Source organism: Ranitomeya imitator, chromosome 2, assembly GCF_032444005.1.
Source record: "Ranitomeya imitator isolate aRanImi1 chromosome 2, aRanImi1.pri, whole genome shotgun sequence".
Classification (NCBI taxonomy): domain Eukaryota; kingdom Metazoa; phylum Chordata; class Amphibia; order Anura; family Dendrobatidae; genus Ranitomeya; species Ranitomeya imitator.
In genome coordinates, this window is record NC_091283.1 from 725,328,941 (window position 1) to 725,354,690 (window position 25,750).

At 41.7% G+C, this 25,750-nt stretch overlaps 1 protein-coding gene across 1 annotated transcript in view; it reads left to right on the forward strand.

The window, feature by feature from the left end:
* GRID1 (glutamate ionotropic receptor delta type subunit 1) overlaps positions 1–25,750 on the forward strand; it is a 2,008,846-nt gene that overhangs the window by 548,333 nt on the left and 1,434,763 nt on the right. The window contains exon 3 of the mRNA XM_069753192.1: positions 20,511–20,795. Coding sequence (XP_069609293.1) covers positions 20,511–20,795 — 285 coding nt within the window. The remainder of the gene's footprint in view (positions 1–20,510; positions 20,796–25,750) is intronic.

Below are 25,750 nucleotides of genomic sequence, written 5' to 3' on the forward strand. Positions count from 1 at the left end.
CTCCTGGCGACTTAGTGTGGCTCTCCGCCCGTAACATCAGGCTGCGAGTTGAGTCCACTAAGTTTGCTCCTCGCTACATTGGCCCGTTTAAGGTTCTGGAACAGGTCAACCCTGTGGTCTACCGTTTGGCTATTCCTCCACGCCTTGGTATCACTGATACTTTCCACGTTTCCCTCTTAAAGCCCGTTCATTTGTCCCGGTTTTCCGAGTCATCTGCTGGGACATCGGGTTCATCCACGGATGAGTTTGAGGTGAATGCTATTGTGGGGTGCAAGGTGGTACGTGTCAAGAAATTTTATCTGGTGGACTGGAAGGGTCACGGCCCAGAGGATAGAACCTGGGAGCCTGTGGAGCACATTCGGGCTCCGCTGCTTATCGCAGCTTTTGAGTGTAGTGAGGCTCAAGGAGGGGGGGGCCCTAGGAGGGGGGGTAATGTTAGGAGTTGAGTTTCTTCTGCTGCACAGGGGGAATCTCGATCCGTGTCTGCTGCGGTCTCCCATTCGGTATCGGCCGCAGTGGGCTCTGCTCAGCGGAGACGTCGCTCCCAGCGCCTCGCTGGGGCTGATTCGGTGCATAGGGTCACTACTGCCTTTTCTGGCTTTCCTATGGTACCCTGCACTGATCTGCGGTGAGCGAGCCTCTCTGGGACTGAGTCCTTGTTTGCTCACACTGAGCATGCCTAGGGCAGGGTCTCCCATTGGAGGTCGAGGGCCACATGTTCGGTCACATGCTCAGGTGCTGCAGTACATTCCATTGGTCCTTCTGGAAGGTCCTGAAAGGGCAAAACATGCTCAGGTACTGCAGCACTTTCCATTGGTCCTTCTGGAAGGTCCTGAAAGGGCAAAAACTTCAGTAGCAGCTTCCTGTGCTGCAACTATATAAACTGCGCATGACCGCACGGCCATGCGCTAGTATTGTCTTATGTTATGTGCTTTGCGCCAGTGTGGTCACATGTATGTGTGTTCAGGGACCCGGCTGAAATAAGCCCCTAGAATGCTGGCTCCTCCGGCGAGGAGATTGAGTCTGAGTGTATTCAGGGACCCGGCTGAAATAAGCCCCTAGAATGCTGGCTCCTCCGGCGAGGAGTTTTGTGTGTTTGTGTAACCACTGACTGCTCTCTGTTTGGGCAGTTAGCCTGTGCCTCTGTGGAGTCTAACAGGGCACAGTGCTTTCCTTTCACGGCTACTCAGTGAATTAACTGAGTTAGTCTATACCGCCATATAGCTCCGCCGTTTGCTAGCAGCAGGTACTCCTGCACGGTGGACCCCGGGCTGCGAACGCACCAATATCAATAAACATCTCTATTTACTCGGTGCATTTTGCTAGCCCTAACACAAAGGGTTTACAGAAGTGGAAACAATATGGCTGCTGCAACGTAACACACAACTGACTGGCTGAGTCAAAGCTCGAATTTCAAATATTTGATTTGTAGAATTTACTGGAAAAAGTGGATAGAACAATGTTTACACCTGTAAGAGTCAACTCGCTGCTTGGGCGCCATTTATCAAGATGTCAAGAATACCGCACAATGTTAACAGCCAATTGCATATGGAATATTCTGTATGCAGCTGGGCTGAATATGTATTTCACTGAGAAATATCAAACTACACTCTCAAAGGGACATTATGCTTAGAAAAAAACGTGAAAATCCATTTCAGAGATCTGATATGGAAAACTGTCCCAATTTCCTCAGCCTTTGGTATGAAACAATGTTTCAATTTTTATTTCATAAAGTAGTAGTACACATGAGAAAATGTAACTATGTAATATATCTTATCAGATAAATCTGATTCTTTCTCCTCCTGGATTCATCAATCCCTTTCAAATCATGAGTACAATTTGTAAAAACTGGATTTAGTGATAGATAGTTGGTGCTTTTAGAATTTCCATTGAGATAGTCGGGGGACAGAGACATTCTGCTGCAATAGTTGCTCTCTAAAGGAATAGAAAATGAACATATTATCGTCTGTTAGTCTGCAGCATCATCTACATGATTCCGCAGTCTTATAATAATCTTTTGGAGTTTACTGGTTAATCTCCTACTGACCAGCTCCATGTTTGGCTGATGCCGCACCCACCTACACAAGGGGGTAGGGTACCACAGAGAAGTTTCTGCTGCAGCCATTTGTCTCACAGCCATACAAAGGACAGTAAGAGGTGGGGAATGGCTGAGATCCTGAGACACGCAGAGATTTAAGAATCGAAGGAGACTAGTGGAAAAACTGCTGAGACATTCTTTGCATTCTCTGTGTCTAATGCTCTAATGAAGCAAGGTTGCAAAAACACTTAGGCTATGTGCACACGTTGCGGATTGGTATGCGGATTTTTCCGCACTGTTTTTTGCAAAATCCGCAGGTAAACCGCACTGTGGATTACCCGCAGATTTGCAGCGGTTTTTGTGCGGATTCCACCTGCGATTTTACACCTGCAGATTCCTATTGAGGAGCAGGTGTAAACCACTGCAGAATCCGCACAAAGAATTGACATGCTGCGGAAATAACACCGCTGCATTTTTTTCTGCAGCATGGGCACTGCGGATTTTGTTTTCCATACGTTTACATGGTACTGTACACTGCATGGAAAACAGCTTCTGATCCGCAGGAAAATGTGCAACGTGTGCACACAGCCTTTATGACAACCATAAGTATTTCCTTTTGGTTGCATGTAGTAGTAGGTACCAGCCATTCAAATCAATTTCTCACTCAATGATTCATGGGGCTCGATGGAGCTCATATACCTTAATAAAATGATTATACTGATTTAACTCCCTGGATGCTATAATACTGATTACAACACAAAATTTGGCATAGACCAATGACCACACTATGTCTCGATAGAAAACCATTGGATTTCCACAAGGCTATATGTCAATATTTTGTGGTAATGAAATCAAATGCCCAAGAACAGCTATTATGCAGGACAAAGTGCAGGCAAGAAGATGTAGTATATAGTGCTAGGTTTATTATACAATAAAATGCACATTATTTTATTGATATTAAACTATTAACATATTAAAGGGTATATGTCAGTAGGATCTTCCCACCTGAGCCATCTCTATGGGCATGTAAGTCATAGGAAGCTAAATAAAATGATGCCTTGATATCTGGGATCCAATGTCTTATTCCAGAGAAATCCACATTTTCTTTATATGTGAATGAACTGTTAAGATCTATGGGCTGGACACCGATCTCCCGGAGAATCTGCCTCCAGAGCTTATTTTAAATAAAAGGGGGCAGAGTTATGTGTGATTATAGCTGAAACATCTGCAAGTTCCTTTCAGCTTCATCTTTCATCTCACAGGCTGGCAGTGTTGCAGTAGCACAGAGCTGTAAGAGCTGCAGCTGCTAACTTGTTTGCTATGAGACTAAGTTCACTTCTGTTTTTAATGTGCTAATTATATGTCTCACACCGATAACTCTATCTTTCATTCAAAATAATCAGTTTGTGTGTGTGTAGCCCATTCACTATCCCCATCTATTCCCCAACCCCTGAAGATGGCTGGACCATGATTGTAAATACATCATTGTAAATACACACCTGTACTTTGCATCTCCCCCACCTCATTGTAGATTGTAAGCTCTCACGAGCAGGGTCGTCTTATTTTGCTTTAATTATTGTATTGTTAACGTTGTTACTTATGACTTTTGTGTTTGAAACTGTTAAACTGTAAAGCGCTGCGGAATATGTTGGCGCTATATAAATAAAGATTATTATTATTATTATTATTAAAATAAGCTGTGGAGGAAGATTCCCATTCAGCTCGGTGTCCTGGCCTGAGCTTTCACAGCTCTGCTGTACTGAAAAAATATTGCAACCCTGTCTGCCTGTTGGATGGAAGCTGAAGCTGGGAGGAACCTGTCAGGTACAATCCCACACAGCTCTGCAGTGAGATCAGGAAAGTAAAGAGCAGCCATTACACAACACAATAGTAACCCTTTCTATTTAATGTTCTATAATATATGTGTATATATATATATATACATATACAGATAGGGCCAGAAATATTTCGACAGTGACAAAAGTTTTGTTATTTTAGCTGTTTACAAAAACATGTTCAGAAATACAATTATATATATAATATGGGCTGAAAGTGCACACTCCCAGCTGCAATATGATAGTTTCCACATCCAAATCGGAGAAAGGGTTTAGGAATCATAGCTCTGTAATGCATAGCGTCCTCTTTTTCAAGGGACCAAAAGTAATTGGACAATGGACTCTAAGGGCTGCAATTAACTCTGAAGGCGTCTCCCTCGTTAACCTGTAATCAATGAAGTAGTTAAAAGGTCAGGGGTGGATTCCAGGTGTGTGGTTTTGCATTTGGAAGCTGTTGCTGTGAGCAGACAACATGCGGTCAAAGGAACTCTCAATTGAGGTGAAGCAGAATATCCTGAGGCTGAAAAAAAGAAAAAATCCATCAGAGAGATAGCAGACATGCTTGGAGTAGCAAAATCAACAGTTGGGTACATTCTGAGAAAAAAGGAATTGACTGGTGAGCTTGGGAACTCAAAAAGGCCTGGGCGTCCACGGATGACAACAGTGGTGGATGATCGCCGCATACTTAATTTGGTGAAGAAGAACCCGTTCACAACATCAACTGAAGTCCAGAACACTCTCAGTGAAGTAGGTGTATCTGTCTCTAAGTCAACAGTAAAGAGAAGACTCCATGACAGTAAATACAAAGGGTTCACATCTAGATGCAAACCATTCATCAATACCAAAAATAGTAAGGCCAGAGTTAAATTTGCAGAAAAACACCTCAAGAAGTCAGCTCAGTTCTGGAAAAGTATTCTATGGACAGATGAGACAAAGATCAACCTATACCAGAATGATGGGAAGAAAAAAGTTTGGAGAAGAAAGGGAACAGCACATGATCCAAGGCACACCACATCCTCTGTAAAACATGGTGGAGGCAACGTGATGGCATGGGCATGCATGGCTTTCAATGGCACTGGGTCACTTGTGTTTATTGATGACATAAGAGCAGACAAGAGTAGCCGGATGAATTCTGAAGTGTACCGGGATATACTTTCAGCCCAGATTCAGCCAAATGCTGCAAAGTTGATTGGACGGTGCTTCATAGTACAGATGGACAATGACCCCAAGCATACAGCCAAAGCTACCCAGGAGTTCATGAGTGCCAAAAAGTGGAACATTCTGCAATGGCCAAGTCAATCTCCAGATCTAAACCCAGTTGAGCATGCATTTCACTTGCTCAAATCCAGACTTAAGACGGAAAGACCCACAAACAAGCAAGACCTGAAGGCTGCGGCTGTAAAGGCCTGGCAAAGCATTAAGAAGGAGGAAACCCAGCGTTTGGTGATGTCCATGGGTTCCAGACTTAAGGCAGTGATTGCCTCCAAAGGATTTGCAACAAAATATTGAAAATAAAAATATTTTGTTTGGGTTATGTTTATTTGTCCAATTACTTTTGACCTCCTAAAATGTGGAGTGTTTGTAAAAAAATGTGTACAATACCTACATTTTCTATCAGATATTTTTGTTCAACCCTTCAAATTAAACGTTACAATCTGCACTTGAATTCTGTTGTAGAGGTTTCATTTCAAATCCAATGTGGTGGCATGCAGAGCCCAACTCGCGAAAATTGTGTCACTGTCCAAATATTTCTGGCCCTAACTGTATATATATATACTGCTCAAAAAAATAAAGAGAACACTTAAACAACAGAATATAACTCCAAGTAAATCAAACTTCTGTGAATTCAAACTGTCCACTAAGGAAGCATCACTGTTTGATAATCAATGTCACATGCTCTTGTGCAAATGGAATAGGCAACAGATGGAAATTATTGTCAATTATCAAGACACAATAAAGGAGTGGTTCTGCAGGTGAGGACCACAGACCACATCTCATTACCAATGCTTTCTGGCTGATGTTTTGGTCACTTTTGAATGTTGGTTGTGATTTCACACAAGTGGTAGCATGAGACGGACGCTACTACTGACACAAGTGGCTCAGGTAGTGCAGCTCATCCAGGATGGCACATTAATGTGAGCTGTGGCAAGAAGGTTTGCTGTCTGTCAGCGTAGTGTCCAAAGGCTGGAGGGGCTACCAGGAGACAGGCCAGTACACCAGGAGACGTGGAGGGGGCCGTAGGAGGGCAACAACCCAGCAGCAGGACTGCTACCTCAGTCTTTGAGCAAGGAAGAATATGAGGAGCACTGCCAGAGCCCTGCAAAATGATCTCCAGCAGGCCACAAATGTGCATGTGTCTGCACAAATGGTTAGAAACCGACTCCATGAGGATGGTCTGAGTGCCCGACGTCCACAAATGGGGGTTGTGCTCACAGCGCAACACCGTTCAGGACACTTGGCATTTGCCACAGAACACCAGGATTGGCAAATTCACCACTGGCGCCCTGTGCTCTTCACAGATGAATGCAGGTTCACACTGAGCACATGTGACAGACGTGACAGACTCTGGAGACGCTGTGGAGAGCGATCTTCTGCCTGCAACATCCTTCAGCATGACCGGTTTGGTAGTGGGTCAGTAATGGTGTGGGGTTACATTTCTTTGGAGGGCTGTACAGCCCTCCATGTGCTTGCCAGAGGTAGCCTGACTCCCATTAGCTACCAAGATGAGATTTTCAGACCCCTTGTCAGACCATATGCTGGCCCTGGATTCCTCCTAATGTAGGACAATGCCAGACCTCATGTGGCTGCAGTGTGTCAGCAATTCCTGCAAGATGAAGGCATTGAAGTTATGGACTGGCTTGCCCATTCCCCAGACCTGAATCCGATTGTACACATCTGGGACATCATGTCTCGCACCATCCACCAACGTCACGTTGCGCCACAGACTGTCCAGAAGTTGGCAGATGCTTTAGTCCAGGTCTGGGAGGAGATCCCTCAGGAGACCATCCGCCTCCTCATCAGGAGCATGTCCAGGCATTGTAGGGAGGTCATACAGGCACGTGGAGGCCACACACTACTGAGCATCATTTCATTGTCTTGAGGCATTTCCACTGAAGTTGGATCAGCCTGTAACTTCATTTTCCAGTTTGATTTTGAGAATCATTCCAACTCCAGACATCCGCGAGATATTAGTTTCGATTTACATTGATAATTTTTAGGTTTTATTGTTCTCAACACATTCCACTTTGTAATGAATAAAGATTTACAACTGGAATATTTCATTCAGTTATATCTAGGAAGGGGGATTTTAGCGTTCCCTTTATTTTTTTGAGCAGTGTATATGCATATATATACATATATATATATATATATATATATATATATATATGTGCATATTTATATACACACACAATTGGTAGTATATATGAATATATACAGTTTATTCAAATGCTTCTCAAGTGATCCTTAAAAACAAGAGCAAAAAATAGATGTTTGATGCGTATATGAGAACAGATAGATAATAAAGAACACAGAAGAATGAAAAGAAATACAAAGAAAGAGGATCAAATGACAGAGAAAATAAGAAAGAAAAAGAAGATTGCAGAGAACTTACTATTTTTTCAAGTTATACAAAATTAATTTTACACTTCAGTGCCTCTATGTACTGTTGCTAAGGGGATATGGGCTAGATTGTTGTAGTGTACCTTTTGAAAAGAGTATCCTTCTTCATCCATATCTCCCACCTATTGTATCATTTTATTACTTTCCTCCCCTGCCAGTATTCATATTGTCACTTTATAGATAACTGTTGTTTCTGTGGGTGACTTTATTCATTGCTAGAGTTATTTATTTGCGATCAGAGGACAACATCCTGCTGGCTAAATACACATCTTGCTCAGCAGGGAATTGAAGGGAATTTGTTTTCAGGCTTTTGCTATCTCATTTAGGAGTAACTTAATGTAGAGACCCTAATTCCAGTAATGTACCACTTAGTTTACTGTGTGGAGCAGTTGTGACACAATGAGAGTTTTTAGATGTAGCATGTAGCAGAGCTGAAAAAGCTGAGAAAGCTAACAAGCATGTAGCAGTGTGTGCAAACTTAGTCAAGAACTACAGGAAATATCTGACCTCTGTAATTGCAAACAAAAGTTTCTATACCAAATATTAAGTTCTGTTTCTTATTGTATCAAATACTTATTACATGCAAGAAAATGCAAATTATTTATGTAAAAATCATACAATGTGAATTTCTGGATTTTTTATAAGATTCCAGTTGAAGTGTATCTACGATAAGAATTACGGACCTCTCCATTCTTAGTAGGTGGGAAAACTTGCAAATTGGCAGTGTATCACATACTTATTTTTCCCACTGTATTTCCTCCCATGATTTACTCAGCCATATGGGTGAGCATGGAGTGGCCACAGTCACCACTGTCAGCACTGCACACTGTACTGGGAGCGCCGACTATAAGTATGCCCCAGCACTTTGTGTGACAGGTCTCTCTTAGTCACATATCTGTAGGTAAATAGTGTTCTCTGAAGTGATATGTTCCTGTTTAGCATAACTCTCCTAATCTTTGCATATACTATAGTTCCAAATTTGTGGAGGAAATAATCCAGCAAAATATCCAGAATATCCAGAATAATATGATGGGATACCTAAGTGCCCAGAGTTGGACTGGGGTGCCAAAGGCCCAGTAGTAAAATCAACTTCAGGGGCCTCATTCACAACCTGTATAGCAATGAACGGTTAGAATATTAAATGCATATGATGGTGAATCCAGTGTATTGTGCTCATACTGTATAAGAAGTGGTGGCCCACTCCTGCACAGGGATTCTCCTGTTCTCGTGTGGGCCAGTCCGAGCCTGTAAGTGCCCCATCTGTTAGGTGAAGTTGTACCAAAGTTTTCCCTTGTCCTAGGCAATTTCAGACAAACAGATGATGCTTTAAAGACTGGTAGACATTTAATACACTATCAGAATGTTTTGGGACATGGACCATTAATAGGAGCAGTGGTTATACCTATTTGTCAGTTTCAACAGATATAACCCAAAGGAATGTTACTTGTATTCAGCTTGGATAGTGGTGTGCCCATTTATAGATAGTTACCTTAGATGTAAAGTGGTTTCCACACTTAGGGATGAAGGAAAGAATACAGAGATACACAGGAGACAATTCAGGAACAACTTTAGTCTTGAAAAGGAAATTTTATTCAGAGTCAACATGCAGGATGTTTACAAACATTCTCAAAAGAGGTGTTAAGTTACCCAGCAATAGTGCTCAGCTACAAGCATGAGCGTACTGGCCATCTGGCAATTCTGGCAAATGCCAGAAGGGCCTGTCTGGTCATGAGCTGCTTTGTCTCCTGTCACCTGAATTTGGCGGGACAGGTTTGTGGTCATAAGGGCAAGGTTTTCGGGTGTTTGATTCACCCTTTCATTACCCGCTGGCTGCATGCTGGCCGCAATATTGGGTTGAAGTTCATGCTGTATCCCCCGTAGTACACGCCTCCGCAAGGCAAGGAAAGGGTGAATCAAACACCCGAAAACCACGCCCATATGACCACAAACCTGTCCCGCCAAATTCAGGTGACAGGTTCCCTTTAACAGAATCTGTGTTCTCAAGACACCCACACTGTAGTTGTGATGGAGCACAAAGTTGCTGACTCCATCACTTACCCCAGCAGGACACGGGCATCATTAGAAATATTGGTCTTGTAGTAAACCTTGCTTTCCTCTATCTAGGGTAATATTAGTAATATATCCCATCTGGTGCTTGGGGACGGGGACAGCATGGGCCTGTGTGATTTCAAATGCCAGGGTTTTGAATTTCATTCCCAGTCTGTACCAGGTTATAAGTATGTATCAGGGGTAGTGTTGAGCATTCCGATACCGCAAGTATCGGGTATCGGCCAATACTTGCGGTATCGGAATTCCGATACCGAGATCCGATATTTTAGTGGTATCGGGTATCGGTATCGGAGGAGTAAAATAAAGAATTAAAATAAAAAATATTGTTATATTCACCTCTCCGGCGGCCCCTGGAACATCACCGCGAGTCACCGGCGTCCGGCAGGCTTCTTTGTTTAAAATGAGCGCCTTTAGGACCTGAGGAATGACGTCGCGGCTTCAGATTGGTTGCGTGCCGCCCATGTGACCGCCACGCGACCAATCAGAACCCGCGACGTCATTCCTCAGATAAATTCCTAGAATGAGCGCCTTTAGGACCTGTGGAATGATGTTGCGGCTTCTGATTGGTCGCGTGGCGGTCACATGGGCGGCACGCGACCAATCAGAAGCCGCGACGTCATTCCGCAGGTCCTAAAGGCGCTCATTTTGAACAAAGAAGCCTGCCGGACGCCGGTTCCTCGCAGTGATGTTCCAGGGGCCGCCGGAGAGGTGAATATAACAATATTTTTTTATTTTAATTCTTTATTTTACACATTAATATGGATCCCAGGGCCTGAAGGAGAGTTTCCTCTCCTTCAGACCCTGGGATCCATCAGGATACCTTCCGATACTTGGTGTCCCATTGACTTGTATTGGTATCGGATATCGGTATCGACGATATCCGATACTTTTCGGGTATCGGCCGATACTATCCGATACCGATACTTTCAAGTATCGGACGGTATCGCTCAACACTAATCAGGGGTATACAAAACATGAAATAGTATAAGTCACGCTATAACATACACATGGGTATGGCATTTACATGATAATAAGGCAACTGAGATAACTAGGTGCTTTCTGCACTGCACAGGGGCTTGTGTTAACCAACACCAACAACACAGGATGCAACAGTGCTCAAAAAGGTTGACATTGGTGGCCTACACATCTAATACCCCCACTGATCAGCTGTTTCCTGTGCCAACAGCAGGTGGAAGTTTCCAGTTGAAATGATAAAGTGGCGGTGGCAGGGTGCTGTTCCTATATGCAGCACCCAGCCCTGGCCACTCTACCATTGATAGAGCTGGCTGGGCAACTTCACAACTGAGCACAGTTACCTGCCATCGGCACTAGGAACTTGGATAGGCCATAAATGTAAAAGTCCTAGACAACCACTTAACAGTCCAGAACATAACATTTGTGTTCTCATGACTTAATTCATTAGTTTTTACAAGAGACGACAGATCCATTTGCAAACCTCTTACAAGAATAACAGAGGAACAGCACAACACAGAACTCTGAGAAGAATGTTCCCGAATTGTTATTGACTTACAACTTGAATAGAGGAGTTTGAAGTGCTTATTATGATGACAGCTTCCCTCTAAGTAGAGAGATCTTCTTTATATAGTCACTCAAGACAATAAGTCTAATCTATATTTTAACAACATTAGTGCTGCTTTTATGTTCTAATTACGATGTACGTCTGTGGAAACACTTCTTCATCAGAATGAATTCTTTCTTCATGTTTCGTGTGGGATTGTATTGATGCACTGCACTCTATAATAAAAGCATGTGTCCAGATTTCCATACCCTTCAAATAAATGAGATTTCATTGAAAATGAAATTAATAGATTCTTTGACACTTGCATTTTGTAATAGTGCACAGGAGCTTCTGATTTTAGAGAAGACACTTGATTGCCTCCAGATCAGCCACATTTTAATAAACTAAAGCGAGAAATTATGATCCGCATGGAAGAAACAGTATATTAGAACATGACAAATGCACATTAGGTAAAACACATCTTATGTGAGAATTTCTGACTTGTCTAAGAAAATCGTCAAGTAGAAGTGAACGCAAGACTCCCATCGTGCCACTAATATAATGAAACCAAGTGCTTTCACTGATGGGTACATTACATTATTACAGAGATTGTCTCTGAAAGATTAAATCGACTTCTAATTATACATTCCACTTAAGACTATACTTGAGATAGTGCTATCTATTAACCTTCTTGTTTTAGCTATTATCACCATTTTCTGTATTAGATTTTGTAAAGCCTGGATTTACTTGATAAATTAATAACAAAGTGATCTCATATTTTTACTTAAGAGTTTGTGGAAAATCCTTGTCCTTATCGCGGTTTGATAAAAAAAAAATGCTCTTCTTTTTGCACCATCCTCAGGTCCAGCACCGAGTCTCCACATCCAGTGTCTGTTATTGCCTGCGGTGCTGACGTCACGTCAACAGCACTCAAGCCAATGACTGAGTTAAGTGGCTCTGCCCGAATTCATGGCACAAACCATCCGAGCTCACAGATTGGCTGCCTCGTGATTGACATGAAGTCAGCACTGCAGACAATAACAGGCACAGGGAGCAGGAGCACATCTACTGTCACTTCATAGTTTAATTGTAAACATAGTACAATTACCAGAGTAATATATCAACTTTTTTATAAAAGAGGAGAGGAAGAATAGAGAGGAGTAAAAATATGTAGGGTGGCATGGAAAACATAGAAATGAGCTTGTTTTATTTTAAAACAAACCAGCCAAAGAATAGAGCTTTTTGTAAACCAGAGAAACCTCTTAAATTGACGTTTCCTAGCTAAGAAAATAGGGTCTACATTTTTTTTCCAGAAACACTGCCACTCTTTTTTAAAGAGTCAGTCTGGTTTTGTAACATTTTCCCATTGATCTGATTACCAGACACAAAAAAACACAATACATATCTTTTTCTCTGATCCCTTTTGGCATACATCAAACAAATTTAGTGGTATGAGCACCCACTCCTGGCACCAAAGAATCCTCATGAGTCGCAATGCGCGCCATGTGAAGATTCACAAGTGGGCAATCACATGGAGTAACTGCAGATTTATAGCGTAAGTCCGGGATCACAGTAGCATAAAGCACCCGATGCGATATGGTAATGACACTCAGCTCAAACTCTACTGCGAGCATGAGCCAAGTGCCAGTGCTCTGTGCCCCAATCCCCTCGCTTGAGAAACTCACAGCACAGGTGCAGAGGAGTAATTTCTCCATCTCATCCATTGTCGGCAACCGCAGTAGTCGGGCTGCACTTGGATGACATCCAGTAAGATGTTTCACACGCAGTCATAGTCTTGTATCTGATTCTCGGATGCAATCCTGCAATTATTTTCTCTTGCTGAGTCAGCACGAGAAGACAATCTAAGCTCTGAGCTGCCCCATAGAATAGCACTGGTCCGAGTTCTATTCAATAAAACATTGCATAGCTCTCGGCCATGTTACACGCTCATGTGAGCGAGCCCTAAGACAAAAGAAAAACCTTTTAAACAAGATACACCTACAACATGATGCATTTAGAAAAAAATGAACCTAAAATAGACACCAAAGGTCAAATTCATAATTTACATTTTTACCTTTATTGTCTTGTGGAATTCATTGTTGTCGTTTGTGAAAGATATCTCAAAATGGTGCACGTGTGTCAAATTTAACACAAAATAAAAAAAGCTCTTTATTTTACTTTTTGACCATTTCTGAAACTATTAAAAAACAAAAGGTGATATGTTTTGAAAAATAGCAAAAAAATTATGTTAGAATATCTGGCATACAAAAAAATCACTCCATTTGTGACAAATTTTGCGACTTTTTAAAAAAATTCAAATTTCAGATCAGGAACAAATGGCTCAAAACATGCATGTGTGTAATTAATTCAATTTTTCTACATGGACTCACATCACATATCTATGGACTCCATCCTGTGTGCAGCATTTGTTTGTAATAAAATAGACTATAAAAAGAGCAAAGAGCTTTGAGCAAATAGCCATATTGCACACAGGACACATACCCATCAACAGGAGCACAGCCAATGTGCGTTTCTAGTAAGCTTCGTCCAGAACTTTTTGTTCTTTTTCTGATTACTGTTTGCATGGCTGACATTGACTCTTTTTATCTAAAGCTGTTAAGTTAGTTAATAGTATGATGTTACGCTTGGCAATTAAGCCTTCTGATGATTTGTCCTCTAACTTTGATACATATGAAAAAAAAAACAAAAAAAACACAACCAAAACACAAAAATTGAGCTTAACTTGAGTTGGTACACATGCAGAAGTTAAACGCATGTTCACATTGGCCACAAAACATTAAAACCTACAAGAGAAAAAAGTAAGCAAAAACCATGATGTAACTAAGTAAAAAAGCAAAAGTGCATTTAAATAAAACAGAGTTTTTAGTAATACTGTTTTTTGATTTAAAAAACATAGCACAAAAGCCATCCCACCTCGTGAAGGTAACTCTGATCGGGACAGTCCTACACTGTCTAATATTAGAACTTTACCATGTGTCAGTGTTGACCTCAGTGTGAATAAGGGCAGTGTGAACGTAGGACTGTCCCGATCAGAGTTACCTTGATGCGGTGGGATGGCTTTTGTGCTATTTTTTGATAAAAAAAAACAGTATTACTAAAAACTCTGTGTTATTTAAATGCACTTTTGCTTTTTTACTTAGTTACATCCGGGTTTTTGCTTACTTCTTTCTCTTGTAGGTTTTTTTGATACATATGAAATGTTATTTATGCTTTACTTTTTTCAAAAATATTAAGATTTGAGTGTCCTCAGTTGATACCTTTTAATGGCTAACTGAAAAGATAGTAACAAATTGCAAGCTTTCGAGACTCAGGTCTCTTTATCAGAATAATACAAAATCTGAAGAATTACACAATGCAAGACAGAAATAATGCAATAGGTAGGACAAGTGATGTGAAGCAGAACTATCATTATGGGAGAGTGATAAACAGTTGTGGCCATAACTATTGGAACAGTTCATAGATAAGGAGTATGAAAGTTTTATTGTCCTGATTGGGGTCTGGTTCTTTGTTGTGATGCCCCGACAAGGTTCGAGGAGCAAATTCCTTACTTGATGTAGAAAACATAAATCCACAAGACACATTAATTCCTGCACTGAGTGTGTCAAAGTTGTCATAAGTTCATACTCCTAGACTCTTCTGTCCCTCTGAGATTTGAAGTTACCTTTTAATACAAGTAATTTCATGTCCATGGTGCTGTGATCAGGGATACAAAAATGTATTGCCACAGGTAAATCTATTCTTTTTTCTCTTATTGTGTAGTGATGAGAATTCATTCTTGTTCTAAGCTTTTGCTCTGTCTCCCCTACATACAGACCCTCAGTTGGACATTTAGTGCAAATAATTAAGTACACCACATTTGATGTGATGCAGCTGAAGGTACCTGGGATCTTTTAGTCCTAATGTGAGTTGGGGATCCTTATCTTGTCCATGGTCATTATAAGTGGACAGGTTTTACATTTATTCTGGTTGCAAGGAAAGGTTCCTGTAGCTGTTGGAGAGGACAGGGAGCTTCTGACAATGATGTTTATTAGATTTGGAGGCTGCCTAAAAACAGTTTTAGGGGGTCTAGAAATATGGATTGTAATCATAATGTGGTATACTTAATGATTTGTACTAAAATAGCGCCATACAACAATGATTGGAAATGTTTGTCAGCAGTTGTGTAACTCCTGTGTAAATTATAGAATTAAATAAAAACAGCATGTGCTCCCATGCAATTTTTATAGCTGGGTGCTGAGGTTAATAATCTGGGACAAGGGACAATGCCCCATAAGGTTACCAGGCTTTTAATAATATCTCACTGCTGTTTGCTTATGCTTTCCTGATGATTTTACGGGGGAACTCATAAAAAAAGTGATGTAGTGTCCCCCTATAAATTCAAACCAGCAAAAGCTAAACTGACAGCTGTGGATTGATATTAATAGCCTGGGAATGGGTCAGAAATATTACCCACCAGGCTACCAACATCATCCTTCAGCAACCCTAGAAATGGCGCAAACATAAGATAGGCCAAATCTGGCGATTAGCCTCGCTCTTCCCACTTGCACTGTGGCAGTGTCAAGTGGGGTAATAGGGTTGTAATTGATTTCACCTTTGTATTGTTAGTTGACATAAAGCCAAGGGGTTAGTATTGGAGAGGCGTCTATAAAACAGCCTGATTACTAACTCCAAGTTATAATCACTTTATGCCTCTTGAACCCAAACCAAAACCTCGCAGATGTCATTAGGGACCTGAACTTTGGACTTGTAAAATGTTTGTAGTAAGGGCTGCAAAAGTCTCTTTTTCGACCCGAAACCCGGACACTAAAATGGACTTCCAGGAGAAGTCCATCTTCAAAGCTCAGCACTGAACATGTCGGGTATAAACCCTAAACTTTACAGTTTTGGTTCGCTCATCTCTACTTGAACGTATCCCAGCATATGATCTAGCACAGCCAAAAAGGGCTTCATAGTCATTATATAAATAATGAGAGTTGGCCAAGCAACTCCATTTTAGGATTTTATAGTGTAGTGATAAGAAGTCAGAAGGGATAGTTCATTCCTCATTAGGATAGCAAAAGGCCTAATTTGATTGTGGTGTCCTACTCTAGTACTGAAGCATATTGAAAATGGGAGGGGTAGTCTCAGTCTGTGAAATGTGAATAATATTCAAGTAATAGAGAGATGTTGAACTAGAGTCAGTGTGAATGTGAATTAATTTTTTATTATTCACACTATACAAACAAAGAGGGTAATTTAATGCTCCTCTGTCCTATTACCAAGTGATATTTGTCAAAAACATGTGTGCCTGCCTTGTGTGTGTACATATAAATGTATATATAGTGAGGAAGATAAATATTTGATGCACTGCCGATTTTCCCACCTACAGGAGAGGTCTGTAATTTGCATCGTATGTACACTTAAACTGTGAGAGAAAGAATTTAAAAATAAGAAGCCCTCCTACTCTTCTCTCATTACCTGCATTAATTGCCACTGTTTGAACATGTAACATGTATAAAATTCACCTGTCCACACAATTATTCAACCCCACTCCAACTTCTCCACTAAGGCGAAGACCAAAGAGCTGTCTAAAGACACCAGGGACAATATTGTAGACCTGCATTAGGCTGGGATTGGGTTCAGGACAATAGGCAAGCAGCTTAATGAGAAGGCAACCACCATTGGCACAATTATTAGAAAATGGAAGATATACAAGATGATTGTCAATCTTCCTTGGTCTGGGGCTTCATGCAAGATCTCATCTCGTGGGGTAAGGATCATTTTGAGAAAGGTCAGGAATCAACCCAGAACTCCAAGGGAGGACCTGGACAATGACTTGATGAGAGCTGGACCAATGTCTCAAACATTACCATTATTAACACACTACGCCGTCATAATTCTGAAACCATGAAAATCGTGAGAATTTGGCCAACAGCCTCCTTCCCTCAGTAAGATCATTGAAGATGGGTCGTGGCCTTCCAGCATGGCAATGGCCCAAAACACACAGCCAGGGCAACTAAGGAGTGGCTCCATAAGAAGCATCTCAAGATTATGGAGTGGCCTAGCCATTCTTCAGACCTGAATTCGATAGACAATCTTTGGAGGGAGATGAAACTCAATGTTGTCCAGCGACAGCCCTGAAACCTGAAATATCTGGAGAAGATCTGTATGGAGGAGTGGGCCAAAAACCCTGCTGCAGTGTGTGCAAACTTAGTCAAGAACTACAGGAAATGTCTGACCTCTGTAATTGCAAACAAAGGTTTCTGCATCAAATATTAAGTTCTGTTTTTCTATTGCATCAAATATTTCATGCAATAAAATGCTTATTGTATAAAAATCATACAATGTGAGTTTTGATAAAAAATTGCAGGCCTCTCCATGCTTTGTAAATAGGAAAACTATTAAAATCGTGTATATATATATATATATATATATATATATATATATATATATATATATTGAGACCACTTGCACATGAACATGACTGTGTTTTCATTAAATAGCTCAAAAGAGGTATCTGTTCCAGAGTCTTTCCAATTATCAACTCATTTCTAGTCATCAATCATTATAATCATGCCCATTGATATTAATGATGTGGCTATTGTCACTGTCCCTAGTGTACACAGCATATGCTGATTGGTTCATATTTGGCATTACATATAGTACAGACCAAAAGTTTGGACACTCCTTCTCATTTAAAGATTTTTCTGTATTTTCATGACTGAAAATTTTAAATTCACACTGAAGTTATCACAACTATGAATTAACACATGTGGAATTATATATTTAACAAAAAAGTGTGAAACAACTGAAAATATGTCTTATATTCTAGGTTCTTCAAAGTAGCCACCTTTTGCTTTGATGACTGCTTTGCACACTCTTAGCATTCTCTTGATGAGCTTCAAGAGGTAGTCACCGGAAATGGTTTTCACTTCACTGGTGTGCCCTGTCAAGTTTAATAAGTGGGATTTATTGCCTTATAAATTAAGTATATAATTCCACATGAGTTAATTCATAGTTTTGATGCCTTCAGTGTGATTTTACAATTTCATAGTCATGAAAATACAGAAAACTCTTTAAATGAGAAGGTGTGTCCAAACTTTTGATCTGTACTGTAGTTAGAGCTAAGTTTCCAATGTGAAAACAGCAATATATTTTAGTTGTATGTTTTTGTATTGCATTATTTGTATTTAAAGGAAATGTGTCATCAGGAAATAATCTTTTGTTAAGATTATGTTTTTGTATTAAATATATTATTTTATGTATTTAGCAATTTTTTTTTCATATAAACTACCTTTCAAAAGTTTAGGGTCACCCAGACAATTTTGTGTTTTCCATGAAAACTCATACTTTTATTAATCACATGTGTTGCCAAATGAATTTAAAATCTAGTCTAGACATTGACAAGGTTCGAAAAAAAGATTTTTATTTAAAATAATAATTTTCTCCTTCAAACTTTACTTTAGTCATAGAATGCTCCCTTTGCAGCAATTACAGTATTGCAGACCTTTGGCATTCTAGCAGTTAATTTGCTGAGGTAATCTGGAGAAATTTCACCCATGCTTCCAGAAGCACCTCCCACAAGTTGGTTTGGCTTGATGGGCACTTTTTGCATACCATACGGCCAAGCTGCTCCCACAACAGCTCAATGGGGTTGAGATCTGGTGACTGCGCTGGCCACTCCATTACAGGTAGAATACCAGCTGCCTGCTTCTTCCCTAAATAGTTCTTGCATAATTAGGAAGCTGTGTTTTGGGTCTTGCCCTGTTGTAGGATGAAATTGGCTCCAATCAAGAGCTGTCCACGGGGTATGGCATGGCATTGAAAAATGGAGTGATAGCCTTCCTTATTCAAAATCCCTTTTACCTTGTACAAATCTCCCACTTTACCAGCACCAAAGCAACCCCAGACCATCAAATTACCTCCACCATGCTTGACGGATGGCGTCAGACACTCTTCCAGCATCTTTTCAGTTGTTCTGTGTCTCACAAATGTTTTTCTGTGTGATCAAAACACCTCAAACTTGGATTCGTCTGGTCATGACACTTTTTTTCAATCTTCCTCTATCCAATGTCTGTGTTCTTTTGCCCATATTAATCTTTTCCTTTTATTAGCCAGTCTCAGATATGGCTTTTTCTTTGCCACTCTGCCCTGAAGGCTACTATCCCGGAGTCGCCTCTTCACTGTAGACATTGACACTGGCGTTTTGCATGTTCTATTTAATGAAGCTGCCAGTTGAGGACCTGTGAGGCATTGATTTCTCAAACTACAGACTCTAATGTACTTGTCATGTTGCTCAGTTGTGCATCGGGTCCTCCCACTTCTCCTTCTACTACTGTTTGTGCTCTCCTCTGAAGAGAGTAGTACACACCGTTGTAGGAAATCTTCAGTTTCTTGGCAATTTCTCGCATGGAATAGAACAAAAAATAGACTGTCGAGTTTCACATGAAAGTTCTTTGTTTCTGGCCATTTTGAGAGTTTAATGGAACCAACAGATTCTCAACTAGCTCAAAGGAAGGTCAGGTTTATAGGTTCTCTAATCAGCCAAATTGTTTTCAGCTGTGCTAACATACTTGCACAAGGGTGTTCAAGGGTATTCTAACCATCTATTAGCCTTCTTACACAGTTAGCAAACACAAAGTACCATAAGAACACTGGAGTGATGGTTGTTGGAAATGGGCCTCTATACACCTATGAAGATATTGCATTACAAACCAGATGTTTATAAATAGTCTTTTACCACAATAACAATGTATAGAGTGTATTTCTAAATCATTTAATGTTATCTTCATTGGAAAAAAACTGTGCTTTTCTTTCAAAAATAAGACAATTTCGAAGTGACCCTAAACTTTTGAACGGTAGTGTATCATTTGTATTTATTTGAAAGTTAAATCTTGGATCATTCACACTTTGTTACTGAGCTATAGTAGAATCATACTGCTTGTTCTTTACAGAAGAGTTTTCAAAAGTGACTTAATTATCATAATTACAATTACACAGCAGATAGCACAGGATCTACCAATCACAATAGGTGATGTCACAGCTGACACTGTTCCCCTCCACCTTCAGAATAACTTTTGCACACATTCATTAGAGGCTTCATTGCAAAATATAGCATCTGAGTAGGTCTATGGCTGCTAATGTTGCACAATCAGATTGCTTGAAAGAACAGGAAATACGAGTCTAAAATGGCCCCAGTGGCCAGTGTGAGAATTGAAAGATTTATAAAAAATAATTTTAAGACAGCTTGTGATATGGAAAAAAACACATTACCTTTTTAATTAATTTAACAAAAAATTATTTACCGTAATACCTGAATGAATAAATGGAATATGTTACTATGACAATTCTCTTATGCCATGTAATGCAAAAATTTGACCATACATTGTGAAGGAGTGTGACCATATTTATTGTATTTCTCTTTCAGCGTGTGACTTGATGACCCAGGGGATTTTAGCCTTAGTGACGTCTACTGGTTGTGCCTCAGCAAATGCCCTTCAATCATTAACAGATGCCATGCACATCCCTCATATCTACATACAGCGCAACACTGCTGGATCACCAAGAACCGTGTGTGAACTTAACCCCAGTCTGGATGGAGAGGAATACACATTGGCTGCTCGACCTCCTGTTCGCCTCAATGATGTCATGTTGAAACTCGTAACAGAACTCCGATGGCAGAAATTCATTGTGTTTTATGACAGTGATTACGGTAAGGAATCATTTATTTATTTTCTTTCTAAAAAGGCTTGAGAATACAGTGAGCAAAATAATTGTGAAATAAGTTAAAACAAAGGTAAACAGTCAAACTTGATGCTATATTTTTGATTGAAATTTTATGTGTTGATATAACTTACTATATTTGGATTAAATTTGGAAAAGTTAACAATTTACCGTGAAATGTAACATGGAGGATACTGCGGTTCCTTAACCACTTCATGACGAGGTCAATTTTTGTTTTTGCATTTTTGTTTTTGTCTCGCCTTGTTTCCAGAGCTACTTATTTTATGTTTCTTTCCACATATAGATACGAGTAGAGTTGAGCGACCTTGACCTTTTTAGAGTCGAGCCGGGTTTTGCGAAACCCGACTATGTCCAAAGTCGGGTCGAGTGAAATCGGCCGATTATGACGTAAAGTCGGGATCGACCGAAACACGAAACCCAATGCAAGTCAATGGGGCAGCATAGTCGGCAGTGAGTGGGGGCCAGGAAAACACCTAGAGTGGCCATTTTAATGTCAAAACCATCCATTCTTCTTAATGAAGCTTGTCAAGCGTAATTTACCTTATAATAATTGGAAGGCATTTGAAATTGGGGGTCATTTGGCTAAAGTTGTGGGGGGTAGGGCTGGTTCAAGTAATTAGTGGGCCCAGGAAATCTGGACCACGTCACGGCAGTGGAGCAGGGAGAGGTAAGTATTTCAACTTTGCAAGTGCTGTGAACCTGAGCAAGCAGGGGGGGCCCACTCGTTGGCATTGGCACTGGCACAGGGCCCCTCAAAGTACAGCGGTGTGTTTGCACGGCGGGGGCGCCTCCCACCGGCAGCAACACTTTTGCGTACTATGAGAGGCCCTGTGCCAGTGACGTCGCCAACTAGTATTCCTCCCCCCACCTGATGAAGGAACCTGCACTTTCATCTGCACCTTCCTCTTTGTCCCCGTGTAAGGTGGTATGGTATGCGGGAAGAGCAACCTGACTTTCAGCAGGGTCACAATGTTGTTGTGTAGCGTGCACGGGGAATGTTGCGTTATGGGTCAATGTACCAGCAGACTCATCTATCACTGGCTGGGCAATGGGCACGATGAAGTGGAAACACAGATATAGGCCCAAAGAAGAAAGTGGGCTAAATGCAGTTCAAAATTGGTAACACAGGAATAACCAGGGGGCATTGCAGTGGAGGACAACTGGAATGAGAGGCTGACACAGAGAGTAGGGCCAAATCAGTAAGTAGTCGAAATGCAGTTCAAAATTGGCAACCGTAGTAAACAGGCGGCACAGCTTTGTTCAGTGGAGGAGAACAGCAAGGAGTGGCAGACACCGATAGTAGGCCCCAAACCAACTAGTACGCCAAATGCAGTTGTTCCATTTAACCACAATTTAATGAGAGCCTGAAGATAGAAGCTCAGGAAAGGCAACCTGGGGAACACCTTGGAGTGTAACACACCATCTCTCTCCACCCCATACCCATTTTGTATGGCCTAATGCAGTGTACTTTTCTACAACTACTAAACGAGAGTCGGAAGACCGAAGCAATGGCAAGGAAACCTGGGGAACACCTTAGAGTGTAACACACCCTCTCTCTACACCCCATACCCAATTTGAAGGCCTAATGCAGTGTAGTTTCCAAGAACTACTAAACGAGAGCCGGAAGATCGAAGCTCAGGAAAGGCAACCTGGGGAACACCTTGGAGTGTAACACACCCTCTCGCTACACCCCATACCCAATTTGAAGGCCTAATGCAGCGTAGTTTCCAACAACTACTAAACGAGAGCCGGAAGATCGAAGCTCAGGAAAGGCAACCTGGGGAACACCTTGGAGTGTAACAAACCCTCTCTCTACACCCCATACCCAATTTGTAGGCCTAATGCAGCGTAGTTTCCGACAACTACTAAACGAGAGCATGAAGATCGAAGCTCAGGAAAGGCAACCTGGGGAACACCTTGGAGTGTAACACACCCTCTCTCTACACCCCATACCCAATTTGTAGGCCTAATGCAGCGTAGTTTCCGACAACTACTAAACGAGAGCCGGAATATCGAAGCTCAGGAAAGGCAACCTGGGGAACACCTTGGAGTGTAACACACCCTCTCTCTACGCCCCATACCCAATTTGTAGGCCTAATGCAGCGTAGTTTCCGACAACTACTAAACGAGAGCCGGAATATCGAAGCTCAGGAAAGGCAACCTGGGGAACACCTTGGAGTGTAACACACCCTCTCTCTACACCCCATACCCAATTTGAAGGCCTAATGCAGTGTAGTTTCCAAGAACTACTAAACGAGAGCCGGAAGATCGAAGCTCAGGAAAGGCAACCTGGGGAACACCTTGGAGTGTAACACACCCTCTCGCTACACCCCATACCCAATTTGAAGGCCTAATGCAGCGTAGTTTCCAACAACTACTAAACGAGAGCCGGAAGATCGAAGCTCAGGAAAGGCAACCTGGGGAACACCTTGGAGTGGAACACACCATCTCTCTACACCCCATACCCAATTTGAAGGCCTAATGCAGAGTAGTTTCCAAGAACTACTAAACGAGAGCCGGAAGATCGAAGCTCAGGAAAGGCAACCTGGGGAACACCTTGGAGTGTAACACAACGTCTCTCTACACGACGGAAGGGCTGATTCTTAGGAAGGAAGGCTGTTGGAAATAAGCATTGCGCGTCCGAGGGTGATTATATTCTTATTAGGTATATACTCACCCTCGGACGCGCCCTGCTTCTTTATTTGGAATGAATGTTTATTTGCAATGTGGTGTTGACTTTCTCTATTATTTTGGTAATTAATGATTTTATTATTTTCATTATTTTGCATCTTCTCGGCAATAATATAAAGAAGACGCGACAGGACAACACTCGGTGGATGCCATATGTGTGTTTTCAATTTAAAAAAACTTTCAGTTAACTACTTGCAGGAGAAAGTAATTGTAGCTGGTGGCCATTTTTAGTACTGTACCAGATTAGAGTTGTGTGTTTGTTTTTAATGTTAAAATGTCTGCATTTGATATCTCACCAGTATTTTCTTTTTTATAAGCAAAATACTTATTTTTATATTTTCTGATGTTGGTTCCAGGGGTACACGGCCAGCAGTGCCCTGGTCAGTGTAGTAGTAGTTGAAAGAATGGACCGCAGACAGGCATCGAAGGCCTAAAATAATAACACATGGCTGTAGGCAATTTTAAATTGGTTCCAGGGGTACACGGACAGCAGTGGTGTGGTCAGTGGAGGCCTAGTGGAAGGAGTGACCGCAGACAGGCATCGAAGGCCTAAAATAATAACACATGGCTGTAGGCAATTTTAAATTGGTTCCAGGGGTACACGGGCAGCAGTGACCTGGTCAGTGTAGTAGTAGTTGAAAGAATGGACCGCAGACAGGCATCGAAGGCCTAAAATAAAAAAATTGGGCTGGCTGTAGGCAATTTTAAATTGGTTCCAGGGGTACACGGGCAGCAGTGGTGTGGTCAGTGGAGGCCTAGTGGAAGGAGTGACCGCAGACAGGCATCGAAGGCCTAAAATAATAACACATGGCTGTAGGCAATTTTAAATTGGTTCCAGGGGTACACGGGCAGCAGTGACCTGGTCAGTGTAGTAGTAGTTGAAAAAATGGACCGCAGACAGGCATCGAATGCCTAAAATAATAACACATGGCTGTAGGCAATTTTAAATTGGTTACAGGGGTACACGGACAGCAGTGACCTGGTCAGTGTAGTAGTAGTTGAAAGAATGGACCGCAGACAGGCATCGAAGGCCTAAAATAAAAAAATTGGGCTGGCTGTAGGCAATTTTAAATTGGTTCCAGGGGTACACGGACAGCAGTGGTGTGGTCAGTGGAGGCCTAGTGGAAGGAGTGACCGCAGACAGGCATCGAAGGCCTAAAATAATAACACATGGCTGTAGGCAATTTTAAATTGGTTCCAGGGGTACACGGACAGCAGTGGTGTGGTCAGTGGAGGCCTAGTGGAAGGAGTGACCGCAGACAGGCATCGAAGGCCTAAAATAATAACACATGGCTGTAGGCAATTTTAAATTGGTTCCAGGGGTACACGGACAGCAGTGACCTGGTCAGTGTAGTAGTAGTTGAAAGAATGGACCGCAGACAGGCATCGAAGGCCTAAAATAAAAAAATTGGGCTGGCTGTAGGCAATTTTAAATTGGTTCCAGGGGTACACGGGCAGCAGTGGTGTGGTCAGTGGAGGCCTAGTGGAAGGAGTGACCGCAGACAGGCATCGAAGGCCTAAAATAATAACACATGGCTGTAGGCAATTTTAAATTGGTTCCAGGGGTACACGGACAGCAGTGGTGTGGTCAGTGGAGGCCTAGTGGAAGGAGTGACCGCAGACAGGCATCGAAGGCCTAAAATAATAACACATGGCTGTAGGCAATTTTAAATTGGTTCCAGGGGTACACGGACAGCAGTGACCTGGTCAGTGTAGTAGTAGTTGAAAGAATGGACCGCAGACAGGCATCGAAGGCCTAAAATAAAAAAATTGGGCTGGCTGTAGGCAATTTTAAATTGGTTCCAGGGGTACACGGACAGCAGTGGTGTGGTCAGTGGAGGCCTAGTGGAAGGAGTGACCGCAGACAGGCATCGAAGGCCTAAAATAATAACACATGGCTGTAGGCAATTTTAAATTGGTTCCAGGGGTACACGGACAGCAGTGGTGTGGTCAGTGGAGGCCTAGTGGAAGGAGTGACCGCAGACAGGCATCGAAGGCCTAAAATAATAACACATGGCTGTAGGCAATTTTAAATTGGTTCCAGGGGTACACGGACAGCAGTGACCTGGTCAGTGTAGTAGTAGTTGAAAGAATGGACCGCAGACAGGCATCGAAGGCCTAAAATAAAAAAATTGGGCTGGCTGTAGGCAATTTTAAATTGGTTCCAGGGGTACACGGGCAGCAGTGACCTGGTCAGTGTAGTAGTAGTTGAAAGAATGGACCGCAGACAGG